This window comes from Panthera onca, chromosome B1 (assembly GCF_046562875.1).
Source record: "Panthera onca isolate mPanOnc1 chromosome B1, mPanOnc1 haplotype 2, whole genome shotgun sequence".
NCBI classification, from domain to species: domain Eukaryota; kingdom Metazoa; phylum Chordata; class Mammalia; order Carnivora; family Felidae; genus Panthera; species Panthera onca.
The window spans coordinates 63,036,800-63,059,939 of record NC_138342.1 but is presented as its reverse complement, the minus strand read 5'-3'; the positions used below and the strand labels follow the sequence as shown (position 1 = coordinate 63,059,939).

The following is a 23,140-nucleotide window of genomic DNA, read 5'->3' as shown; positions in this document are numbered from 1 at the left end:
ATCATCAAGAAAGTCACCTATCAGCTATGGTAGGGTCTGTTTTTGGATCTCCATTTTGTATATCCAGAAGTCAGTTTGTCTAACCTTGCACTAATTACTACATTGTCATAATCATTTTTATGGCTTTATATTAAGACTTTATATATGGTTTGGGAATTCCCTTATGTTTTCCTTTCACAGTGTGGTGGTAGTCTGGCTGTCTTCAGTCCCTCATACATAAGAAATAATTTGTTATAGTTCACCAAAAATGTTGTTAGAACTTTGGGGCTGCATTGAATGTGTAGGTCAATTCAGGAAGAATTGACTTTGTTTTTATTATAATTATTTTTTATCATTATATTTTAAAATATAATTTATTGTCAAGTTGGCTTCCATACAATAATACCCAGTGCTCATCCCAACAAGTGCCCTTCCTCAATGCCCATCACCCACTTTCCCCTCTCCCCCACCCCCCATCAACCCTCAGTTTGTGCTCTGCATTTTTAAGAGTCTCTTATGGTTTGTCTCCCTCCCTCTCTGTTTGTAACTATTTTTTTCCCCTTTCCTTCCCCTATGGTCTTTTTTTTAAGTTTCTCAAGATCCACGTATGAGTGAAAACTTATGATATCTTTCTCTGACTGATTTCACTTAGATTAATATCCTCTAGTCCCATCCACGTTGCTGCAAATGGCAGGATTTCATTCTTTCTCATTGCCAAGTAGTATTCCATCGTATATATATAAAGCACATCTTCTTTATCCATTCATCAGTTGGACATTTAAGCTCTTTTTCTATAATTTGGCTGTTGTTGAAAGTGCTGCTATAAACATTGGGATACATGTGCCCCTATTAATCAGCACTCTTATATCCCTTGGATAAATTCCTAGTAGTGCTATTGCTGGATCATAAGGTAGTTCTATTTTTAAGTTTTTGAGAATCCTCCACACTGTTTTCCAGAGCAGCTGCACCAGTTTGCATTCCCACCAACAGTGCAAGAGGGTTTCCCATTTCTCCACATCATCGCCAGCATCTATAGTTTCCTGAGTTGTTCATTTTAGCCACTCTGACCAGTGTGAGGTGGTATCTCGGTGTGGCTTTGATTTATATTTCCCTGATGATGAGTGACATTGAGCATCTTTTTATGTGTCTGTTGGCCATCTGGATGTCTTCTTTGGAAAAGTGTCTATTCATGTCTTCTGCCCATTTTTCACTGGATTTATTTATTTTTCGGGTGTGGAGTTTGGTGAGTTCTTTATAGATTTTGGATACCAGCCCTTTATCTGATATGTCCTTTGCAAGTATCTTTTCCCATTCTGTACGTTGCCTTTTAGTTTTGTTGATTGTTTCCTTTGCAGTGCAGAAGCTTTTTATCTTGATGAGGTCCCAGTAGTTCATTTTTGCTTTTAATTCCCTTGCCTTTGGAGATGTGTTAAGTAAGAAATTGCTGTGGTTGAGGTCAAAGAGGTTGTTGCCTGCTTTCTCCTCTAGGGTTTTGATGGTTTCCTGTCTCACATTCAGGTTTTTCATCCATTTTGAGTACAGTGTAAGAAAGCAGTCTAGTTTCATTCTTCTGCATGTTGCTATCCATTTCTCCCAGCACTATTTGCTTAAGAGACTCTTTTCCATTGGATACTCTTTCCTGCTTTGTCAAAGATTAGTTGGCCATGCATTTGTGGGTCCAATTCTGGATTCTCTATTCTATTCCATTGGTCTATGTGTCTGTTTTTGTGTCAGTACCACACTGTCTTGATGATTACAGCTTTGTAGTGGAGGCTAAAGTCTGGGATTGTGATGCCTCCTGCATTGGTTTTCTTCTTCAGTATTACTTTGGCTATTCGGGGTCTTTTGTGGTTCCATACACGTTTTAGGATTGTTTGTTCTAGCTTTGAGAAGAATGCTGGTGCAGTTTTTTTTATTTTAATGTTTATTTATTTTTGGGAGAGAGAGAGCATGAGTAGGGGAGGAGTGGAGCGAGAGGGAGACACGGAATCCAAAGCAGAGTCCAGGCTCTGAGCTGTCAGCACAGAGCCTGATGCGGGGCTTGAACCCACGAACCGCGAGATCATGACCTGAGCCGAAGTCGGACACTTAACCAACTGAGCCACCCAGGCACCCCTGCCGGTGCAATTTTGATTGGGATTGCATTGAATGTGTAGATTGCTTTGGTTAGTATTGACATTTTGACAATATTTATTCTTCCAATCCATGAGCATGGAATGTTTTTCCATTTCTTTGTGTCTTCTTCAATTTCCTTCATAAGTTTTCTAAGGTTTTTAGCATACAGGTCTTTTAAAGCTTTGGTTAGGTTTATTCCTAGGTATTTTATTGTTCTTGGTGCAGTTGTAAATGGGATCAGTTTCTTGATTTCTGTAAGAATTGACATCTTAATATATTGAGTCTTCCTATCTATGAATTTTAGCATCTTGTCCATTTATTTAGATCTTAGTTAATGTCTTCAAATAAAATTTTATAATTTTCTGCACATCTTTTGTATAGAAATACAAGTACAAGAAATACTTGTATAGAAATACAAGTAAGAAAAACTGATTTATAGTAAAGTTTTTGCCTAATTCTCATCCTTCTTAAAATTTGCCTGCGGATTCCTTTGGGTTTTGTATGCAGGTAATCATTTAATTTGCTGATGGTGGTTTTGTTTCAAAATCTTATGTGCTTATTTCTGGGTATTTTACTATAATGTTGAGTAGAAGTATTAATACTGGGTGGGTATGTTTCTATTCTAAATTTTAAAATAAATGCTTCTAATATTTTTCCATTAATAATGATACTTGCTTTATAGTTTTTAGTTTTTTAGTTTTTTTTTAGAAGTTTTCCTTTTTTAAAAAAAATTTTTTTTTAACTTCTATTTATTATTGAGAGACAGAGAAGACAGCATGAGTGTGAGCGAGGGGCAGAGAGAGGGAGACACAGAATGCAAAGCAGGCTCCAGGCTCCAGGCTCCAAGCTGTCAGCACAGAGCCCAACGCGGGGCTCGAAATCACAGATCGCGAGATCACGACCTGAGCCAAAGTCGGATGCTTAACCAGCTGAGCCACCCAGGCGCCCCAAGTTTTCCTTTTTTTAACAAAAGGTTTATTATTCATTTTTGAGAGGGAGAGAGACAAGCTGGGGAGGGGCAGAGAGAGAGAGAGAGAGGGAGACACAGAATATGAAGCAGGCTCCAGGCTCTGAGCTGTCAGCACAGAACTCGAAGTGGGTCTTGAACCTACAAACTGTAAGATCGTGACTTGAGCCAAAATCAGACACTAAACTGACTGAACCAACCAGGTGCTCTGAAGCTTTCTTCTGTTTCTATTTATGCAAGTGCTGAATTTTATTAAATATTTTTTTCATCAATTATGAAATGATTATTTTTCTCATTTCATAGGTTGAGTTAATAAATTATATCTGTACAGTTTTTACTTTTTATTCCTTTTTAAATGTTTTGTTATGTAATCTCTACACCCTCTTTTGGGCTCAAACTTACTATGGTGTGATCAAGAGTTACATGCTTTTCTGACTGAGCCAGCCAGGTGCCCCATCATTTCCAATTTAACTACACTTGTCTTACTGAGATAAATCCACCCTGGTGCTTTCATATGCTGGATTTATTTTGATAATATATGTCAAGGACTGTGAAAGCTTGGAGATTTTTACTCTTATAAGCTAATAAGTTAGCCAATTATTGTTTCATGGATAGTGGCAGAAGACAGTGAGACTCCTGGGTCAGAGACAAAGAACATTATGACTTCAAACAATAAGATGGGCCCAACCAGCCACGTGCTGTGTACGCAGTGAGTTTGCATTGCACCTGCGTAGTTCAAGTCTATCACTCCAGCACTTTTGAAGGAAGAAGCAAATACTGTAGCAAGCAGCAAAAAGCTAGTCCTGATTCCCCAAAGGGCAAAGAGTTACATGGAAATATTACTATGGTTGCCTTAACCTATCTAGTTGCCAGTATAGCTAGCTATAGAAACTGCTCAGTATCAGACTGATAGGCCTCAGCATCTGTCATACTCACCAAGAATGAAGAGGGAACTACAGGGTCCCTGGTGGACTGCCTCTCTCCAAAAAATTTCTGTTAGGAATTTTAAACATATGCTCATGAGCAAAATAGACCTGAATAAGATTCTTCCTCTGTCCTCTTTAAAAAGTTTGTATAAGATTCAACTAACATGTTCCTTGAGATAATTCTATAAATTATTCTATAGAGAATAATTGTATAAAGCTGTCACTGCTAGGTGTTTCTTTATGAAACATATTTAATTACCACCCCAATATATTTGTAGTTAGAAGGATCATTGAGGATTTCTAATTGTTAATGAGTCAGTTTTGTTGGACCATATGTGTAGTATTGGAATTTGTTTGCTTTTTAATTTTTCAAATTTATTTGTATGAAAGTGGTCATAATATATATTTGTCCATTAGATCAAATTTATTGCTCAGATCTTTTGTCTTTACAAATTTTTGGCTATTTACTCTTTTAGTAATTAAGGTACTTAATGCTAAAATTTCCACTAAAATTGTGGATTTATTCATTCCCCCATGTAGTTCACCCAGCTTTTGCTTTATAGCTTTTGAGATTATTTTATTATGTATACTGTATACTACTATACCTTTTGGTGAACAGAACCTGATATTGGGTAGTGAGCCTCTTCCTCCTTTGTTAGTATTTTCATCTTAGTCTTTGTTTGTCTAATATTACAGCTGGGCAAGTTTTCTTTTGGTTAATGTTTGTCTAATATATCTTTTTTCATCTGTTTACTTTTAACCTTTCTGTGTACTTATGCTTAGGTGTATCTCTTGCAAATAGTATATAGCTGAACTTTGTTGTTAATCCATTCTGGCTTTATGTTGTTTTTAATGTGGGTTCAGATCAGTTGCCTCACCTATATTGTAATTATGAATATTTTTGTGTTATACTATTCTACCTTTTGATATCACCTCCCCCTTTTGCCTTTCTAGAAATATTTTTTCCTTTTGTCTATATACTTTTATTGCTTTGGAGTTAGTACGTTCTATTTTTAGATGTAGCGATTACTCTTGAAATTATTCCTTAAGTATATTTTTGAAAAAATTAAATTTTTAGCAACTTTTTTACTAAGTTACAGTTTATAGTAGTGAAATTCACCCCTTTGGTGAATGTTTTGGTGGATGTTGTTTGTTTATAGTTTCATAACCCTCACCACAATTGAGAAATGGAAGTGTTCTGTCACCCCTCACTTCATTTGTTGCTAAAGTCAACACCTACTCTCATCTACTTTCTATACTATATGGAAACACACACTGTGTAGCCTTTTGAGTCTGGATTCTTTCCTTTAGCATAATGCATTAGAGATTCATCCATGTTGTTGTCTATAACAGTAATTCATTTCTGTTGCTGAGTAGTATTCCATTGTGTGGATGTACAACAGATTTTTATTCACAAATTGAAGGACTTTTGGGTTTCCAGTTAGGGGTGATGAGAAATAAAAGCCCTGTGTAAACATTTAAAGACAAATTTTTGTGTGAAACAAGTTTTTATCTTCCTTGGGTAAATACTTGGGGTGGGATTGCCAGGTTGTATGGTAGATGTGTGCTAAACTTCATAAAAAAAAACCTTTTCTGTAAGCAGCTGTATCATTTTGCTTCCTCACCAAAAGTATGGGAGAATTTTAGTTGCTGTGCATCATTGTCAGCACTTGGTATTATCAATCTCTTAATTTTTGCCATTTTAATAGAATGCAGGGATATTTCATTTATTTCTTTAATAATGATACAATGTGTCTTTTCATGTGTTTATGTATCTTGATTCAAGTGTCTATTCAATTGTTTGCTTAGTTTTATTATTGAGTTGCTTTTTCTAATTACTGATATTTAAGAGTTTATTATATATTCTGGATTCAGATCCTTTTTTAAAATAAGTGTTTTGCAAATATTTTCTCCTAATCTGTGGTTTGTGTTTTCTGTTTCTTTATAGGGCCACTCTCCAACTTTGTGATTATTTTTCACGTTTGCTTTTATACTTCTAGATGCTATACATTTCTACATAAATTATAGAATCAGCTTATTTTTGCAAAATATCCTGCTGAAATCTTTTTTGGGATTATGATGAACATGTAGATCAGTTTGAGGAGATTCGGTATCTTAATCTTGAGATTATGTTTTCCAATCTGTGAATACAGTGTATCTCTTGCGTTTATGTAGGTCTTCTTTACTCTATTTCTTTAATGTTATATAGTTTTCAGCATGAATATCTTACAAACACTTTGCTATATTTGTACTTATTTGATATTTTTGATGCTGTTGTAAATGATACTGCTTTCTAAATTTCCAGTTACTCATTGATATTGTAGAATTAAAATGCAACTGATTTTTAAATATGTTGCCCTGTCTCTTGCAACATTTGTAAACACCTACAAAATTCTGTAAATAGACACTGTTTCATTTCTTTCTTTCCCATACATAGTCTTTTAATTTATTGCCTTGTATTGGCTAGGACAGTATAAATACATGTGATGATAGTGCACATCCTTGCCTTGTTCTCAATTTTAGGGAAAAGCACTCAGTCTCTCACCATTAATTATATCAGTAAAAAGTTTTCAGGTGCATAGGTGCTTTTTCAGGTTATATAAATTTACTTCTATTTTGCATTTGCTTGAAAGTTTTTATCATTGATGGAAGTTGAATATGGTCAAATACTTTGTGTACAAGTTTTGAGATGATCATATAATTTTTCTTTAATTTGTTTATATGTTGAATTATGCTAATGATTTTCAGATGTTGAGCCAACCTCTATTCCCATTTTAAAAACCACTTGAAAAAAAAACCATTTGGTCTTTATGTATTCTTTTTAATATATTGTTGGATTTGATTTGCTAGTATTTTGTTCAGGATTTATACATTAATGATCATAAGACATATGCTGTAATGCCTTTCTTACAATGTTTTTTATTTGATTTTGGAATACTGGTGACCTCATAAGATGGGTTGGAGAGTGTTACTAACACTTCTAAAGTGTATTTTATTTGTTTATTTTGAGAGAGAGCGTGCACAAGTGGGAGAGGGGCAGAGAAAGAAGGAGAGAGAGAGTCCCAAGCAGGCACTGCACTACCAGTGGGGGGCCTGATGCGTGGGACTTGATCCTTCAAATTGTGAGATCATGACCTAAGCTAGAATTAAGAGTGAGATGCTTAAAGGACTGAGCCACCCGGGTGCCCCAAGTGTTACTAACACTTCTATTTTCTGGAATAGTTTGCATAATAACATTTGTATACTGCTTTCTTAAATTATTGGTAGAATTTTCCAGTAAAACCATATGGTCCTGGAATTTTCTTTGTTGAAAGTTTTTAACTGTTAATTCAATTTCTTTCATTGATAAAGGACATTGAGATTATCCCTTTCTTAGTATAACTACCCCAGCTCTCTTTTCTGTTTGCATGGCATACCCTTTTCTATTCTTTTACTTTCATTCTATTTGTATCTTTGAATATATAGTATGTCTTTTATGGACAGCATATAATGGATTATTTTTATTATTCATTCTGCTAATCTCTGCATTTTAACCAGAGATTAATCCAGTTACATTTAATGTGTTTGCTGATAAGGTAGGATTTTTGTCTGTCATTTTACTGTTTTCTATGTGTTAGGTTCTTCTTGTTCCTCTGTTCCCCAATTAATGCCTTTTTGGTTAAATGAGTATTTTCCAGTGTACCAATTTAATTCCCTTGTTTCTTTTGCCTATATTATTTTGAGTTATTTTCTTAATGGTTACCTTAGGGATTATAATAAAAATCTTAGTTATAGTAGTCTAATTTGGATTAATAGCAACTTAATTTCAATAATATAAAAAACTTTGCACCTATAGCTTCATTCACTTCTCATTTGTTCTATTATTGTCATAAATATTATCTTTACATATTATATGCCCATCAGCATAGATTTATTATTATTGCTGTATGCAGTCGTCTTCTTAGCTAGATTAAAAACACTAATTGTAGTTATGCTATCTTCATTTATACTTATATAATTATCTTTATTGGCATTCTTTATTTAATCATATGAATTCAAGTTTCATTTCAGCCTAAAGAAATCCCTTTAGTATTTTCTATAGGACTGATCTAGCCACAAACTCATTCAGTTTTTATTTATCTGGCAATGTCTTAATTTCTCCCTTATCTAAGAAAGATATTTTTGCTAGATATAAAGTTCTTAGTTGACATTTTTTTTCTTTCATCACTTTGAATATGTCATTCTTCTGCCTTTTGGCCTCCACAGTTTCTGATGAGAAAATCCAGTGTTAATACTATTGATTGTCTGTACATGATGTGTTGCTATTTTCCTGTTACTTTAAGATTCTGTTTTTGATTTTCTGTAGTTTTATTATAATTTGTTTAAGTGTGGATCTGTTTCACTTTATTCTACGTAGAGTTTGTTAAGCTTATTAGATGTGTATATTAATACTTTTCATCAAATTTGGGATGCTCCTGATTATTTTTTCAAATTTTTTTGTTCTTTGCTTGCTTCCTCTTCTGGGTTTCCCATCCTACATAATGTTGGTATACTTCTTGTATGCTGGTATATCTTTAATCTCTGTTCATTTATTTTTCCTTTCTCCCTCCCCCCCGCCCCCCCCCCCCAGTTCTTCCAGACTGTTATAACTTTACCTGGCCTGTCTTTAAGTTCATAGGTCCTTTCTTCTGCCTATCCACTACTACTCTTGAGTCCTTCTAGTAATTATTTTCATTGTACTTTTCAACTTAATAATTTCTGTTTGGTTTTTTTAATATTTTGATTTTTTTAATGTTTTTATTTTTTTCTGGATTTATTGAGATGTAATTGAGATATAACAGTGTAAGTTTAAGGTATACAGTGTATTGATTTGATATACTTATATATTGCAAAATGATTATCAGCATACTTGTAGCTAACACCTCCATCTCATCACATAATTACCATGTATTTTTTGTGTTGAGAATTTTTTAAGTTTAACTCTCTTAGCAAGTATATACTACAGTGTAATTAACTATAGTCACCATGCTGTATATTAGGCCCCCAAAAACTTGTTAATCTCCTAACTGGACCTTTGTAACCTTTGACCATTATCTCCCCTGCTTCCCTCCCCCCTAGCCACTGGAATCCGCCAGTATACTTGCTATTTCTCTGAGTTTGGCTTTTATCCAGGTGTTTGCTTAATGTGATTCTTAATGATTTTACTAGTTTGAATCACTGAGATCTGCCCATCTTCAGAAGAATAACAGTCTGTATTATCAGGGTAGACAGTGCTTACAGGAAAATGTAGCAGTAACCAAGAGAAGAGATGAGGTTGCTTCATTCTTTTTATCTTCCTGATTCTGTTTCCCTGTGCTTACTCTTTTCTCAGCTGGAGGTGACTATCCCTGAAAATTCCTCAATTGTTCTTATGCTGTCAGAAGTGTTTTTTTTGTTTTGTTTTTCCTGAAAGATTTTCTTAATGCATTGTGGTTCTTTAAGTGGCTATCTTGGTAACACCAAATGTTGTATGTCAACTGAATGATCTTACATGAGTATCCACATTTATTGTCAGAAGAGATGTGAACTTTGTTTTGGCCTAAATTTTAGGAAAGTCAGTCCCAAAGCTGATATAACAAACATGAAACCTGTCCTATTTCCTTCCTGTTCCTGCACTTTGCTGAAAAATAATAGAAATTATTGCTTTTTAAAATTTGTGTTTATTTACCTAGTTTTAGAAGAGCTACTTATTTTTTTGAGGTATAATTGACATACAGTAATACTGTTAGTTTCAGGTATACATCATAGTGATCTGAAATCTTTATACATTATGAAATGATCCCCATGATAAGTTATTACCATTGATTGCCATACAAGGTATTATATTATTGGCTGTATTCTCTATGATGTACATTACATTCCCATGACTTATTTTGTAACTGGAAATTTGCTCCTTTTAATCCCCTTCATCTATTCTGCCTGCCCTTAATCCCTCCCACCTCTGGTAACCAATAGTTTATTTCTGATATCTGTGTGTTTCTGTTTTTTCTTTAAGTTTTATTATCCAAGTATACTTGACATACAATGTTATGTTAGTTTCAGGTGTACAGCTTGGGGATTTGACATTTGTGCACAGTACACGATACTCACCACAGTAAATGTGACTCTCTGTCACCATACAAGGTTATTGCAGTGTTATTGACTACATTCCCTATGGTGTACGTTTCATCTCTGTGATCTCCTTGTTTTATAACGAGAGGTGTAACCTCTGAATCTCCTTCATTGATGTTTCCTACCACTCACCCAGCTCCCCTCTGGAAACCAGCAGTTCTTTGTATATAAAGGTCTGTTTTTGTTTGTGTGTTCTTCATTTTTTTCAGATTCCACATATAAGTTAAATCATATGGTATTTTTATTTTTGTCTGACTTACTTCACTTAGCATAATGCTCTCTAGATCCTTCCATGTTGTCTTAAATGGGAAACTTTCATTTTTAATGGGTAAATAATATTTCATTGCCTACTCATACCAATTTTTTTATTTGTAGATGGATAGTTGTTTCCATATCTCAGCTATTATAAATAATGCTACAGTGAACATACAGGTGCATATATCTTGTTGATGTTTTTGTTTTCTATTTGGTTACTTTTTGTGATTTTGATTTCTTTTTTCATATTCTTTGTTGAGACATCATTGTCATACTTCTTTAGATATGGTTTTCTTTAGCTCTTTGAACATATTAAAATAGGTTTTGAAAGACTTGTAGTATAGTCCTCAGGTACAGTTTTTATTATCCTCAGAGACAGTTTCTATTCATTGTTTCCGCCCCCTGTTATAAGACATACTCTTGTTTCTTTGCATCCTTTGTAATTGCATTAAGAACTGGGACATTTTAAATAATGTGGCAACTCTGAAATTATGATATCTCCTATTCCAAGGGTTATTTGTTGTTTGTTCCTTTAGTGACTTTCAGAACTAATTCTGTAAATTTCATATTTTTTTTTTTATCATGTAATTATATTGAAATCTCTCTTCAGTTTAGTGTTCAGTTAATGCTTAGGCATAGATCTTTTAAAGTTCCTGGAACCAGTGAATCTTCCAATCTTGGCCACGTGGCTCTTTGTGTGTTTTGGGAAATGCTTTCAATAATTAGCCAAGAAGTATACCACTCTGCCTTAGCCTTTACTTCTTACTTGTGCACAGCCTCAAGATCAGGAAAAGGTGAAAGTACACTATTTTTTGGTCTTTCATGAGCATATGCAGAGCCCCCCACAGTTATGGTCTCCTAGAGTGCCTGGAATATGTCAGAGCTTTTCAAACTCTTTTTTTTATTTTTAATGTTTGTTTATTTTTGAGCAAGAGACAGAGTGTGAGCCGGGAAGGGGCAGAGAGAGAGAGAGAGGGAGACACAGAATCCGAAACAGGCTCCAGGCTCTGAGCTGTCAGCACAGAGTCTGATGTGGGGCTTGAATGTACGAACTGTGAGACAAGACCTGAGCCGAAGTTGGAAGCTTGACAGATTGAGCCACCCAGGTGCCCCTGTCAGAGCCTTTCAGAACCCTTATTGAGCTCTTATCCCAAGCTTTTCTTAAGCATTTAGGTTAGTCTGTTGTTTGCCTTACCTGTTTCTATGACCTCAGGCAGCCATAAGTTAGCATAAGTAAGCATTTACCAGTAATGGTTTCCTCAAACATGCCTTAACACTCTCCCTACCCTTCATTCAGGTTGAAGGCTTTTAGCACTTGGCAAGAGTCAAGGAACCACTACCAAAGAAGTCAGAGATAAATGACTAGTCATTTGAATGAGGCTTTGAAAGGCTGGAGCTCAATTTTGGTTGCTTCAGTGGTTGCCAAGCTGCCCTGGCAGTGAGGGACCAGAAGTTATCTAAACCCCAAAAATTACTGTCTTCACTGCTATTCTGCCCTTTTGTTCTTACAAAGGGGCAAATTTTTGGAAGTTCTTAGTCTGCCATTTGTGGCTTCATTTTCTATCCATTTCTGTTTTCAGTGAGGGGTGGTATTTTCTGTCTTTCAAGGAATTTGTCATTTTTTTTCTAAGTTGTTGAACCTAAGGACCTAAAGTTTTCTTAATATTCCTTATCCTCCTAATGCCTCAAGGCATTAAAGAGGGCTGTTTCCTAATCTTTAATTCTTGATATTGGTGAGTTGTGTCTGTTTTTTTTCTTCTGATCAAATGTAGGTTTATCAAAAATTTTTTTGCCTCTTTTTCAAAGTATCATGCTTTAGATTTGGTAGTAGTCTCTTGTTTTTCTGTTATAAATTTTATTGATGTCTCCTCTTTGTTGTTCCTTCTTTCTATTTTCTTTGGCATTCATTTGCTCATTTTTTAGATTCTTAATTTGGAAGTTAAGTCATTGCTTTTAGATCTTATTTTCTAAAATAAAGCTTAATCCTATAAATTTCCCTCTAGACACTAACTTAGGTACATCATACAAATTTTGATGATGTATTTTCATTTTAGTTCAGTTAAATTTCCTTGTGACTTTCTCTTTGACCCATAGATTACTTAGAAGTATAATGTTTAATTTCTTTTTTTTTTTAATTCTTTTAATGTTTATTTTGAGAGAGAGAGAACGAGAGTGAACAGGGGAGGGCAGAGAGAGGGAGATACAGAATCCGAAGTAGGCTCCAGGCTCTGAGCTGTCCACACAAAGCCATTGAGGGACTTGAACTCACAAATCATGAGATCATGACCTGAGCTAAAATTGGCTTAGCCAACTGAGCCACCCAGGTGCCCCATTTTGTGTGTGTGTGTGTGTGTGTGTGTGTGTGTGTGTGTGCGTGTGTGATGTCTAATTTCAAAATACCTGGAGTTTTTTTAGTTCTCTGTTGTTGATTTCTAGTTTTATTATGGTCAGTATGCTTTGGTTTTACTTCTTTTAAACATGTCACAGTTTGTTTCCTAGCCCAGAAAATGGTGTCTTGGTAAATGTTTGTGTACACTCGAAAAGATCATATATTTTCCTCTGTATGAGTATGGTGTTATATAAATATCGCCATATCGGTTGACAGGTTTTTCTCATTTCCATCTCTACTGACTTTCTGTTTACTTTTTCTGTTGATAACTAGTGGAGGAGTGTTGAAGTCTTAAATACCATTTTGCAGTCTTGGGAGATATTATTCCACTCTATTCCAGCTTCCATTCTTGCTAATGAATTTTATTACCATTACCGTGTTTGTTTTGTTTTGTTTTGTTTTTAAGTAGCTGGTTATTTTCCCCAAAGGGTTTTAAGGCTTTCTATTTACAATTGTCCTTCACAAGTTTGCCATACAATGTAAAATGAAATCCTTTCATGTACTTCTTTCTATATGTTGTGCTTCTTCTGTCAGTGTATTCATTCTTTAAAAATTATCTTGTGAAAGTTTGCAGCCTTTTTCTATTTAAGTAATGTGTCTTCTCACTTCTCTTTAAACTGTCTTTCCAACAGGCCTTGTTTCCTGTTGGCTGTCATATGTCAGAATCTAAATTTTTTTTCCAGTTTTCTTGTTTTTATCTCCTGTTGCCTTTGGGTTTTCCCAAAGGACTCCGAGCTTCTAGTTCTGTTTACCATAATCATCTGTTATTATACAGAAACAATACTGATGTGATTGCATGATGTGGAAGGGGAGGAAGAGTCCTATAGTTTTATGATTAGGTCTCAGTCCCATTAAAAATGGGCCTGAATTAGATCTCCTTCCTACTTTCTCCACCCCAAATTAGGCTAGAGAGGGCTGGAGTGTTGGGTATTTACCTCACATTAAATGGTAAAACTTCACCTGATTATACTCTGGTAAAATAGTTTTCCTTGCATGCAGGACTTGTTAAGGAGAGCATTACTCTTCCTGCCAGAAGCATAAGGGGAATTTTTATCCAGTCTTTATATTAAAAACCTGGTCAGTCTCCTGGAAGTAAAACTCAGAGAATGTTGGATATTCCTAAGACTGTGTTCCTTCTTGAGTTTTTAATTCTCTAGTTAATGTCTTCCAAGCCTCTGACAATTTGTCGATTATGATTTAACCTGTTTCAACTATTACTAGTTCCATTTCTGGGCTTCTGTATCTGGACTTTAGCTGCCACTAGGCTGTGATTCTCTGTATCTGCCTGTTTGTGTTTAGGGCAGCAGTTTGCCTTATGATCTTAACTGTGGGGACAGAGTGACAACTTCCAGCTTCTTTCTTTAGATGTTGAGCTAGAGACCCAAGTCCTATTCTCTGTTTCTAGAGCTCCAACTTAATATATGTTAAGATTTTTCATTTTTATTTTTTTAAAGTTTATTTACTTAATTTGAGAGAGAGCAGCAAGCATGACCAGGGAGAAGGGCAGAGAGAGAGAGAGAGAAAGAAGAGAATCCTAAGCAGGCTCTGAGCTGTCAGTGTGCAGCCTGGTGAAGGGCTCAATCTCACAAACCATGAGATCATGATCTGACTGGAAATCACAAGTTGGACACTCAACTGACTGAGATACCCACGTACCCCAAGATTTCTTATTCTAACTCACATATTTTTACTGTTTCATATTTTATATCTTTCTCTTATTGATGCATTTTGGGTAGTTTCTTTGAATGTATTTTCTGTTCAACAATTTTATTTTTAGCTATAATCTGCCTAACTCATTGACCATGATTTTTTTTGCTAGTACATTGAGTATATGTACTAAACTACCCAAATATTTTAGTATGCACCTTGACTGACTGATTCATTCATTCATTCATTCACTCATTTATTTATTTATTGATGGATGCACCTTTTTTATGGTATCATTCATTCTTTCTCATACAGGACTATTTATCTTTCAGTTAGAATATTGTCTTCAAAGATAAACAGAACTTATAAAGGTTAATTCATTGTGCTGATTTGTGATAGTACTTCAGAATTGACTAAGTTTAATATATATGTTTACATATATAGGTGGTTTTGGCAAACAAATTGTAGGCAGCTAGTATAAACAGTGAAATCTGGAAAGAAATAACTTTTCTGAAATTTTTATGACTGTCTTAAAGTATTTCTTTAAATTCACATAATTTCTTAAAATTAATGTAACATTAAATACTGTAACATTCACTTTAGAAAATTAGTATTTTGTTTTATTGCATACATTTGTCTGCTCCTAACAATTGTAAGTCTTACAGATTTTATTTTTGTATTCTGATTTAGGCAATCCTTTATCACAGGATATTCTCAATTTATACCAGGACCCAGATGGAACCCGAAAGCTACTGAACTTCATGCTTGACAATCTTGCAGGTAAGTCTTAATGACAAAATAGTGAACTCAACATGTATTACTGCTAGCTTATATGTCACATGTTGCTTAAGAGCATCTGACCTTTTTTTTTTTTTTTTTTTTATAACTTTTTACAATTTTGGAGTTATTATATTTCATGGTAGTGGGACAATCTTTTCATATACCGAGTACTTTCTATTTACCAAGCAATATGTTACGAGCTTTAGTTATATTATTTAATCTTTCTAAAGAACCTAGGAGGTAGGAATTTTTACTGGTTGCACAGATGCAAGTTCTGAGATTCAGAGAATAAAATGTGATTTTCCCAAATTACACAGCTGGTTCTCTTGATCACAGGTACATAGTTATTAATTGTAAGCAGATTACATGGATCCCACACACTGTACACATTTTTTTGTGAACAAAATTACTAGTTTGATTCACTACACATTCGGGGAAATTTTGCAAGCAGGATTTTGATTAAGAACACCAACTCTGTCATAAAATATTAGTGACAAAAATGTAATTTAAAAAACCAAATGCAATCAGGAAACATGTGCTTATGGGCAATGCATAATCTTAAAAAGAATTTAAAATAACTCTAAAGTTACTGATTTTGTCCCTTCATTTCATAAAAACTACAAATTCAATTTCATGATATACAAAAGAAAAATGTTTCAAAATAGTACAACCTAAAGGAGTTTTTGTGTTTGTGGATTTCAATAATAGAATAAATCTCTGTTTTTAAGATTTCAAAAAAAAGAAAAAAGAACACCAAATATATCTGACTAAAATAGTTGTATTCCAAATAGAAATTTTTTTAATATAAGAAGTCTATTAAGTATTTGACTTAAAACTTGTTTTTGCTTAAGCACTCAAAATATGAGTAAATGTATAGATGCTTGATTTCAGATATTTTTCTTGGAATAATGTCTTTCTAAAATATAGAATCCCAAACAGAGACATCTAGATTCCAGCATCAGGCCATCATCACAATATATTGTCTATACTTTTTTTTTAAATATCTCCATCATAGAAGACACCTACGTAAAAAAATTTTTTAAAATGGTGATATTTACAATAATGTAAAACCAAATTAATATCATTGCAAATTTTTTTGGCTTATAAAGACTAAAGTTGATTGATGAGAGAGAGATAATAAACTTGAGAGGTTCTTTCAGTAACAAATTAAGACTATCTAGCTAAAAGTTTAATTCAGCTGTATATATAGTATGTGTACACTAATTCCTTTTTGCTTTAAAAATACAATTCTCCTTTGTCAATATAGATGTAGCCACTTGACCCGGTCATATGGCATGTGTGTGGGGTTTGTGTGCATATAATTTTAAAGGAGGTCTTCAGTGCTTTAGTTATGAGTCATTGTTGGCATATATGTTGCAGACATCTTCTCCCATGCTCTTGTTTGCCTTTCTACTTTCTTAATTTGTCTTTTGATGAACAGAAAACATTTTAACATAATTGAATTTATTGAGCTTTTCTATTATGGTATTGCTTTTGTGTCCTTTTTAAGAATTTTTCCCTACCCCAAGCTCAAGAATATATTTTCCTATATCTAAAAACTTCATTTTTTTACTTGTAACATTTAGAGCTATAATCTTCCTAGAATTGAAATTTGTATATCATAGGAGTCTGTATTCATAACTTTTCCATTTGACTTTGAGCCTTTTATGGGAAAGACTGTCCTTTCATTACTGTATTTTAGTGCCATCTTTCTGATAAATTGTCATTGTATGTATGGGTTTATTTCTGGGGTTTTGTATTCTCTATTTAATTCTGTCTTTATGATAATATAACAGTGTCTTTAATTATGGTATTTTTATAAGATATCTTAAGATTCAGTAGAGTAAGCCTTCCGTCTTGATTTGATTCTAAAGTCTAAGCTAGTTTTGCCCCCATCCTTCTTTACCCTGTATTTTCATTAAAATTATTAGAATTGGAGGGGCGCCTGGGTGGCGCAGTCGGTTAAGCGTCCGACTTCAGCCAGGTCACGATCTCACGGTCCATGAGTTCGAGCCCCGCGTCAGGCTCTGGGCTGATGGCTCGGAGCCTGGAGCCTGTTTCCGATTCTGTGTCTCCCTCTCTCTCTGCCCCTCCCCTGTTCATGCTATGTCTCTCTCTGTCCCAAAAATAAATTAAAAAAAAAAAAAAAAAAAAAAAAAACGTTGAAAAAAAAAATTTTTTTTTTAAAAAAATTATTAGAATTGGCTTTTCAGGTTTCTCCCCTCCCCCAAAATATGGGAATTTAGGTTGAGATTATATTGAATCTATAGATTGCTTTGGAAAAAATTGACCTGTTTACAACACTGGATCTTCTAATCTAGCAGTGTTGAATATTCTTTCATTTATTGTGCTTTCTCTAATTTCTCTTGATACTGAGTTTTAGGTTTCTGTGTAGTATTCTTTACATTTCTTATTACATTTATTCTAGGTGTTGAGTTTTTTGATGCTCTCATAAATGGTTTTTGTTGTTTTTTTTTTAACGTTTATTTATTTTTGAGACAGAGAGAGACAGAGCATGAACAGGGGAGGGTCGGAGAGAGGGAGACACAGAATCTGAAACAGGCTCCAGGCTCTGAGCTGTCAGCACAGAGCCTGACGCGGGGCTCAAACTCACGGACCGCGAGATCATGACCTGAGCCAAAGTTGGCCGCTTAACCGACTGAACCACCCAGGCACCCCATAAATGGTCTTTTTGAAAATGAATCTCAGTAAGATTATTGCTCATTTATGGAATACAGTTGGGTTTCGTATATTTATTGGTATTCAGACACCTTGCTGAACACTTGAAAGTGCCTTTGATAAATACATATTCAGCCATTTCACTAAAATCTTTTTAATCCTAAGGTATTTTTATTTTAATTCTACAGTTGTGTCATTGCACATAACAACACTTTCATTACTCTCTAATTCTTATCTTTTGTTTCTTTTTCTTGCCTTATTGTACTTGCTAAGATCTTTAGTAGGTGCTAACAGTAGTGGTAATTTGTCTAATTTCAAAATTTATTAGCTTTTTGAAATTATGATTAAGTATGGCATTCACTGTAGTTTTTATATATATCAGATTAAGAAAGTTCTATTCCTAGTTAGAGTTTTTCATTTTTTAATATGAACAAATGTTAAATATTATCAGATGCTTTTTTTCCTTAAGATGAGAATATGTTTTCTGGCCTTTATGCTGCTAATTTGGTAAATCCATTGATTTTAATGCTATACCACCTTTGTATTCAATTCAAGTAGGTTGCAGTATAGTATTATCCTTTTTATATATCCCTTTATTCAGTTAGCTAATATTTTACTTAGGACTTTTTGCATGTAAGTTTAAGTGAGATCGATCAATAATTTTCCTTTCTTCAATATTCTTGTCAGGTTTTAGTATAAAGATTATACAGGCATCACAAAATTTATTTTCTGTTAATTGGAAGAGAATATTTATGATTGGTGTTGTTTCTTAAATGTATGGTAGAATACATCAGAGTCTGGGGTTTCTTTGAAGGAAGTTTTCAATTGCTGATTTAGTTTCTTTAATAACTATAGTACTGTTCTGATACTCCATTTATCAGTTTCTGAAAGTTGTGTTTTTTGGTAATTTTCCCATTTTATCTAAATCTTAATTTTTTAAGAAAATCTTCAAATTTATTTCCATGAAGTTCAGAATATCTTTTAATGTTCATTTGATAAATAGTGTTGTCTCTTTTTCATATTCCAGATATTAGTTATTTGTGTTGCTTTTATTTACTTCATGCATAGTCTTGCCTGCAGGTATTTAGCAATATTTCTTTGGGAGAAAAAAAAAGAGCCAATTTTTAGTTTTAGTAATACTCTTATTATTTTTTTTAACATCAGTGATTAAAAATTTTTTTTTAATGTTTATTTTCGGGACAGGGAGAGAGAGAGAGAGATGGGAAGAGAGAGACAGAGACAGAGAGAGAGAATGAGCCAACGAGCGAGCAGGGGAGGGGCAGAGCCAGAGGGAGACAGAATCCAAAGCAGGCTCCAGGTTCTGAGCTGTCAGCACAGAGCCCAATGCAGGGCTCCAACTTGACCTGAGCCGAAGTTGGATACTTGATGAGCCATCCAGACACCCCTGATATCAGTGATTTTTTACATCTTTATTCCTTGGACTTTCATCTGTTATTTTTTCTAACCTTTTAACATCTAAATCATTAACTTTTAGACTTTGTTTTTTTCCCAAAGTGTTTATTTATAAATCTCTCTTTAAATCTGGCTTTTAGCTGCATTCTTCAGGTTTCAATTTGTATTAATTTTTTATCATTCAGTTCAGTATATTATCTAATAGCTCTCATCATTGTTTCTTAGATTAATCACTTAGAAATTTCCTTATTTCTAGGAGATGTTTTATTTGTCATTGATTCCTACCTTAATTCCATTGTGGTCAGAGAGTAATTTATTAAAAAAATTTAAATATTTTATTTATTAGGCAGCATATGCTTAATTTTTCTAAGTGTTATGTATGCACTTAAACAGAATGTACATTCTGTACTTATTTGGTGCTGCATTCTATATATATTAGTTTAAGTTTATTAATTGCCTGAGTATGTCATACTTGATAATTACTGATTTTTATTCATTAGCGACAGAGCTGTGTTAAGATCTCCCATTTTGATTATAAATTTGTTTATTTTTTATGTCTCTTGCAGGGATCAAAAGGATTGATTCTTTTATCATGTAATGGCCTTCTTTGTTCCTAGTATTTCTTATTAATTACATATAGTGAGGGTTTATTTTATATACCTTATCTTTCTGGTTATTTGTAATGTTTACCAGCTCATTATGTACTTCTCATTACTTTATTGATATAGCTATATGAAAATAGCTATGCAAATTCTTCTTGGTTAAAATTTGCACAGTATATCTTTTTCTCTTATGTTTAATGTTCTGTTTCCTTATATCTTAGTAATTCCTTCTGTCTTGTTTTGGGTTTATTTTTTTTCTTGTTTTTGAAGTGAAAACTTAGATTTTTTTATTTTAAATCCTTTCTATTTTATAAATCCAAGTATGTAGCATTATATATTTCCCTCTCAGAACTACTTTAGCTGCACCCCGCAAATTTTGATATGTTGTATTTTCATTTTCATTCTGTTTAATGTGTTTTTTTTTTAATTTCCTTTGAGACTTCCTCTTTCATTCATGGGTTATTTAGAATGTGCTGTTAAATTTTCTGTTCTTTCTGTTACTCTTCTTTGATTCCAGTTTGGGACCAGTTGGAAAACATTCTGCATTATTTCAGTTCTTTTAAGTTTACTGGTGTTTGTTTCATTGTCTTGGCTAATGTTACATGGGTGCTTGAAAAAGCAAATATTCTGTAGTTGTTGGTGGATTGTTTTATAAATGTAAACTATGTTAGTTGGTGGTGATGTTCCACTCTTCTATATCTTTTCTAAATTTTCTACCTAGTACTCTTATTACCAAATACTGACATTATAGTGTTGAACTCCCCAACTGTAATTGTAGAGATATCTGTTTCTACTTTCAGCCCTGGCAGTTTTTGTTACATGTATTTGAAGGTACATTGTTTGATGTATACATATTTAGAATTACTACATAGTCTTGCTGAATTGAACCTTTTATTATTAAGTAACAACCTTCTTTTTCTAGTATTTTCTTTGCTCTTAAGTCTGTGTGTCCGATGTAAACATAACCACTCTACTTTTTTGTTGTTGTTTCTTCCTAGCATGGTATTTCTTTTTCCGTTGTCTTTCAACTTTACTATGTTGTTGTATTTGACATAAGTTTCTTATAGACAACATATAGTTGAGTTATGTGTCTGCCCCACAAGAGTCTGCTGTTTTAATTTGTATATTTAGATCATTGCATTTTAAATAATTAGCAATAGAGGTCCCTGGGTGACTCAATCCCTTAAGCATCTGGCTCTTAATCTTGATTTAGGTCATGATCTTGCATTTCCTGAGATTGAGCCCCCAGTCATCAGGCTCTGCACTGATAGCACGCAGCTTATTGGGATTCTCTCTCTCCCTTCCTCTCTCTGTACCTTCCTGTGCACGTTCTCTCTCTTTCTCAAAATAAATAAACTTAAAAAAAAAATTATTGATATGTAGCATTTAATTGTGCCATTTTAAATAATTGTTTTCTGTTTGTTTCCCATATGTACTTTGTTTATCTTTTCTTGGTTTCCTGTGGGTTACTTAAATATTTTTTAGGATTCTACCTTGTTTTATTTGTGCTATTTTTGAGTATATTGTCTTCTATAATTTTCTTAATGTTTGCTCTAGAATCACAGTATACATAGTTAGTGTAGTCAACTGATAAAGGTATTTTATCACTTTAAGTGCATTATCGATGCCTTCCACTTGTGTGCCTCACACTCCCCACTTTTATTAAAATATGTATTTTTTTTCTTCTACCTGCACAGAGTATCACACAGATGTTATGATTTTTGCTTCGGCCATCAGCTATGACTTAAGAAGCTCATGTGGAGAAACATAATCCATTATGTTTACCCCTGATTTTACTCATTGCTTGTTCTTTCCTTTTTGATGTTCTGGTTCTTCTGTTACCATTTCCTTTCTGTTTAGAGAACTTCCATTACCCATTTTTTAAGGGCAGTTCTGTTAGCAACAAAGTCTCTTGGTTTTTCTTTTATAACATCTTTATTTCCCCTTGATTTCTGAAGGGTGGTTTTGCTGGGCACGGAATTTGTGGCTTGACCGTTCTTTCTTTCAGCACTTGAAAATGTGCCACTTCCTCTGACTACCATGGTTTCAGAAAAGAAACCCATTGTTCCGATAGGTAATGTGTCCTTTCTCTTTGATGTTTTTGAGATTTTTTTTTCTGTCTTTAGTTTTCAGTCTATGATATGTCTTGGTGTGGATTTCTTTGGGTTTATTCTACTAGAAGTTTGCTCACCTTCTTGAATTTGTAGGTTTATGTCATTTACCAAATTTGAGACATTTTCATCATTGTCTCTTAGAATACTTTTAAGCCTATGTTGTTTCTCTTTTCTTCTTGACTCTGATGATATGAATTTTAGAGGTTTTGTCTCTCAAGCTCTGTTAATTGTTTTCCCACAGTTTATTTTCCTTTAATTGTTCAGATGGAAGAAATCTCAAATTACTAATTTTTTTGTTTTTTTTATTTTTCTTGCCCTTTCAGTGAGTTTTGTTATTTTTTATTACATTTTTAAGTTCAGTAATTTCATTTTGGTCATTTTTTAAAAATTAGAACTTCTTTGGGCTTTTTATTTTTTCATTTGTTTCAACAGAATTTGTAATTACTTCTTGAAGCAGCTTTATGATAGCTGCTCTAAAATCTCTGTCAGATAATTTCAGCATCTAAATCATCTCTGTTGATCTCTGATGGTAGTCTTTTCTGCCTTAGTTTGTGATAATCCTGGTCTTTGGTGTGACCAGTGATTTTTCAGTTGTACTCTGGTTGTCTTGAATGTTATGTTTGGAGACTCTTGAAGCTTTTATTATTAAAAAAAATTTTTTTTGATGTTATTTTTTGAGAGAAGGAGACAGAACAAGGGAGCAAGGGAGGGGCAGAGAGACAGAGACAGAGACAGAGAGAGGAAGGGAGGGAGAGAGACAGAATCCTAAGCAGGCTCCAAGCTCTGAACTGTCAGCACACAGCCTAATGAGGGGCTTGAACTCACTGACTGCCAGATCATGACCCGAGCCGAAGCTGTTCGCTTAACCAGATGAGTCACCCAGGTGCCCTTTGTACCTTTTAAAATCAAATGTCAATTTTAATAGGCAGTTGCCCAGTTTAGGTTTAGCATATGGGTTCTGTTAGCCCTTCCAGGCTCAGCTGACACCCTCAGTGTGGGCAAACTAGGCCCATTGCTGCTGGTCCCTGGAGGGGTGGGATGTGTTGGCTCTCTTGGGCTCTGGTAGAGAGATTGCCATGAGCACTTTGGATTACCACCGCCACTGAGTGTGAGTTTCTCATGTAATATTTGTTGCATTTCTCCTT

At 34.1% G+C, this 23,140-nt stretch overlaps 1 protein-coding gene across 4 annotated transcripts in view; it reads left to right on the top strand.

The window, feature by feature from the left end:
• Positions 1-23,140, top strand: part of CNOT6L (CCR4-NOT transcription complex subunit 6 like) — a 121,789-nt gene that overhangs the window by 57,272 nt on the left and 41,377 nt on the right. For all 4 annotated transcript variants that reach the window (XM_078446001.2, XM_078445999.2, XM_078446000.2 and 1 more), the window contains exon 5: positions 15,098-15,187. In XM_078446001.2, the coding sequence (XP_078302127.1) occupies positions 15,098-15,187 (90 nt within the window). The remainder of the gene's footprint in view (positions 1-15,097; positions 15,188-23,140) is intronic.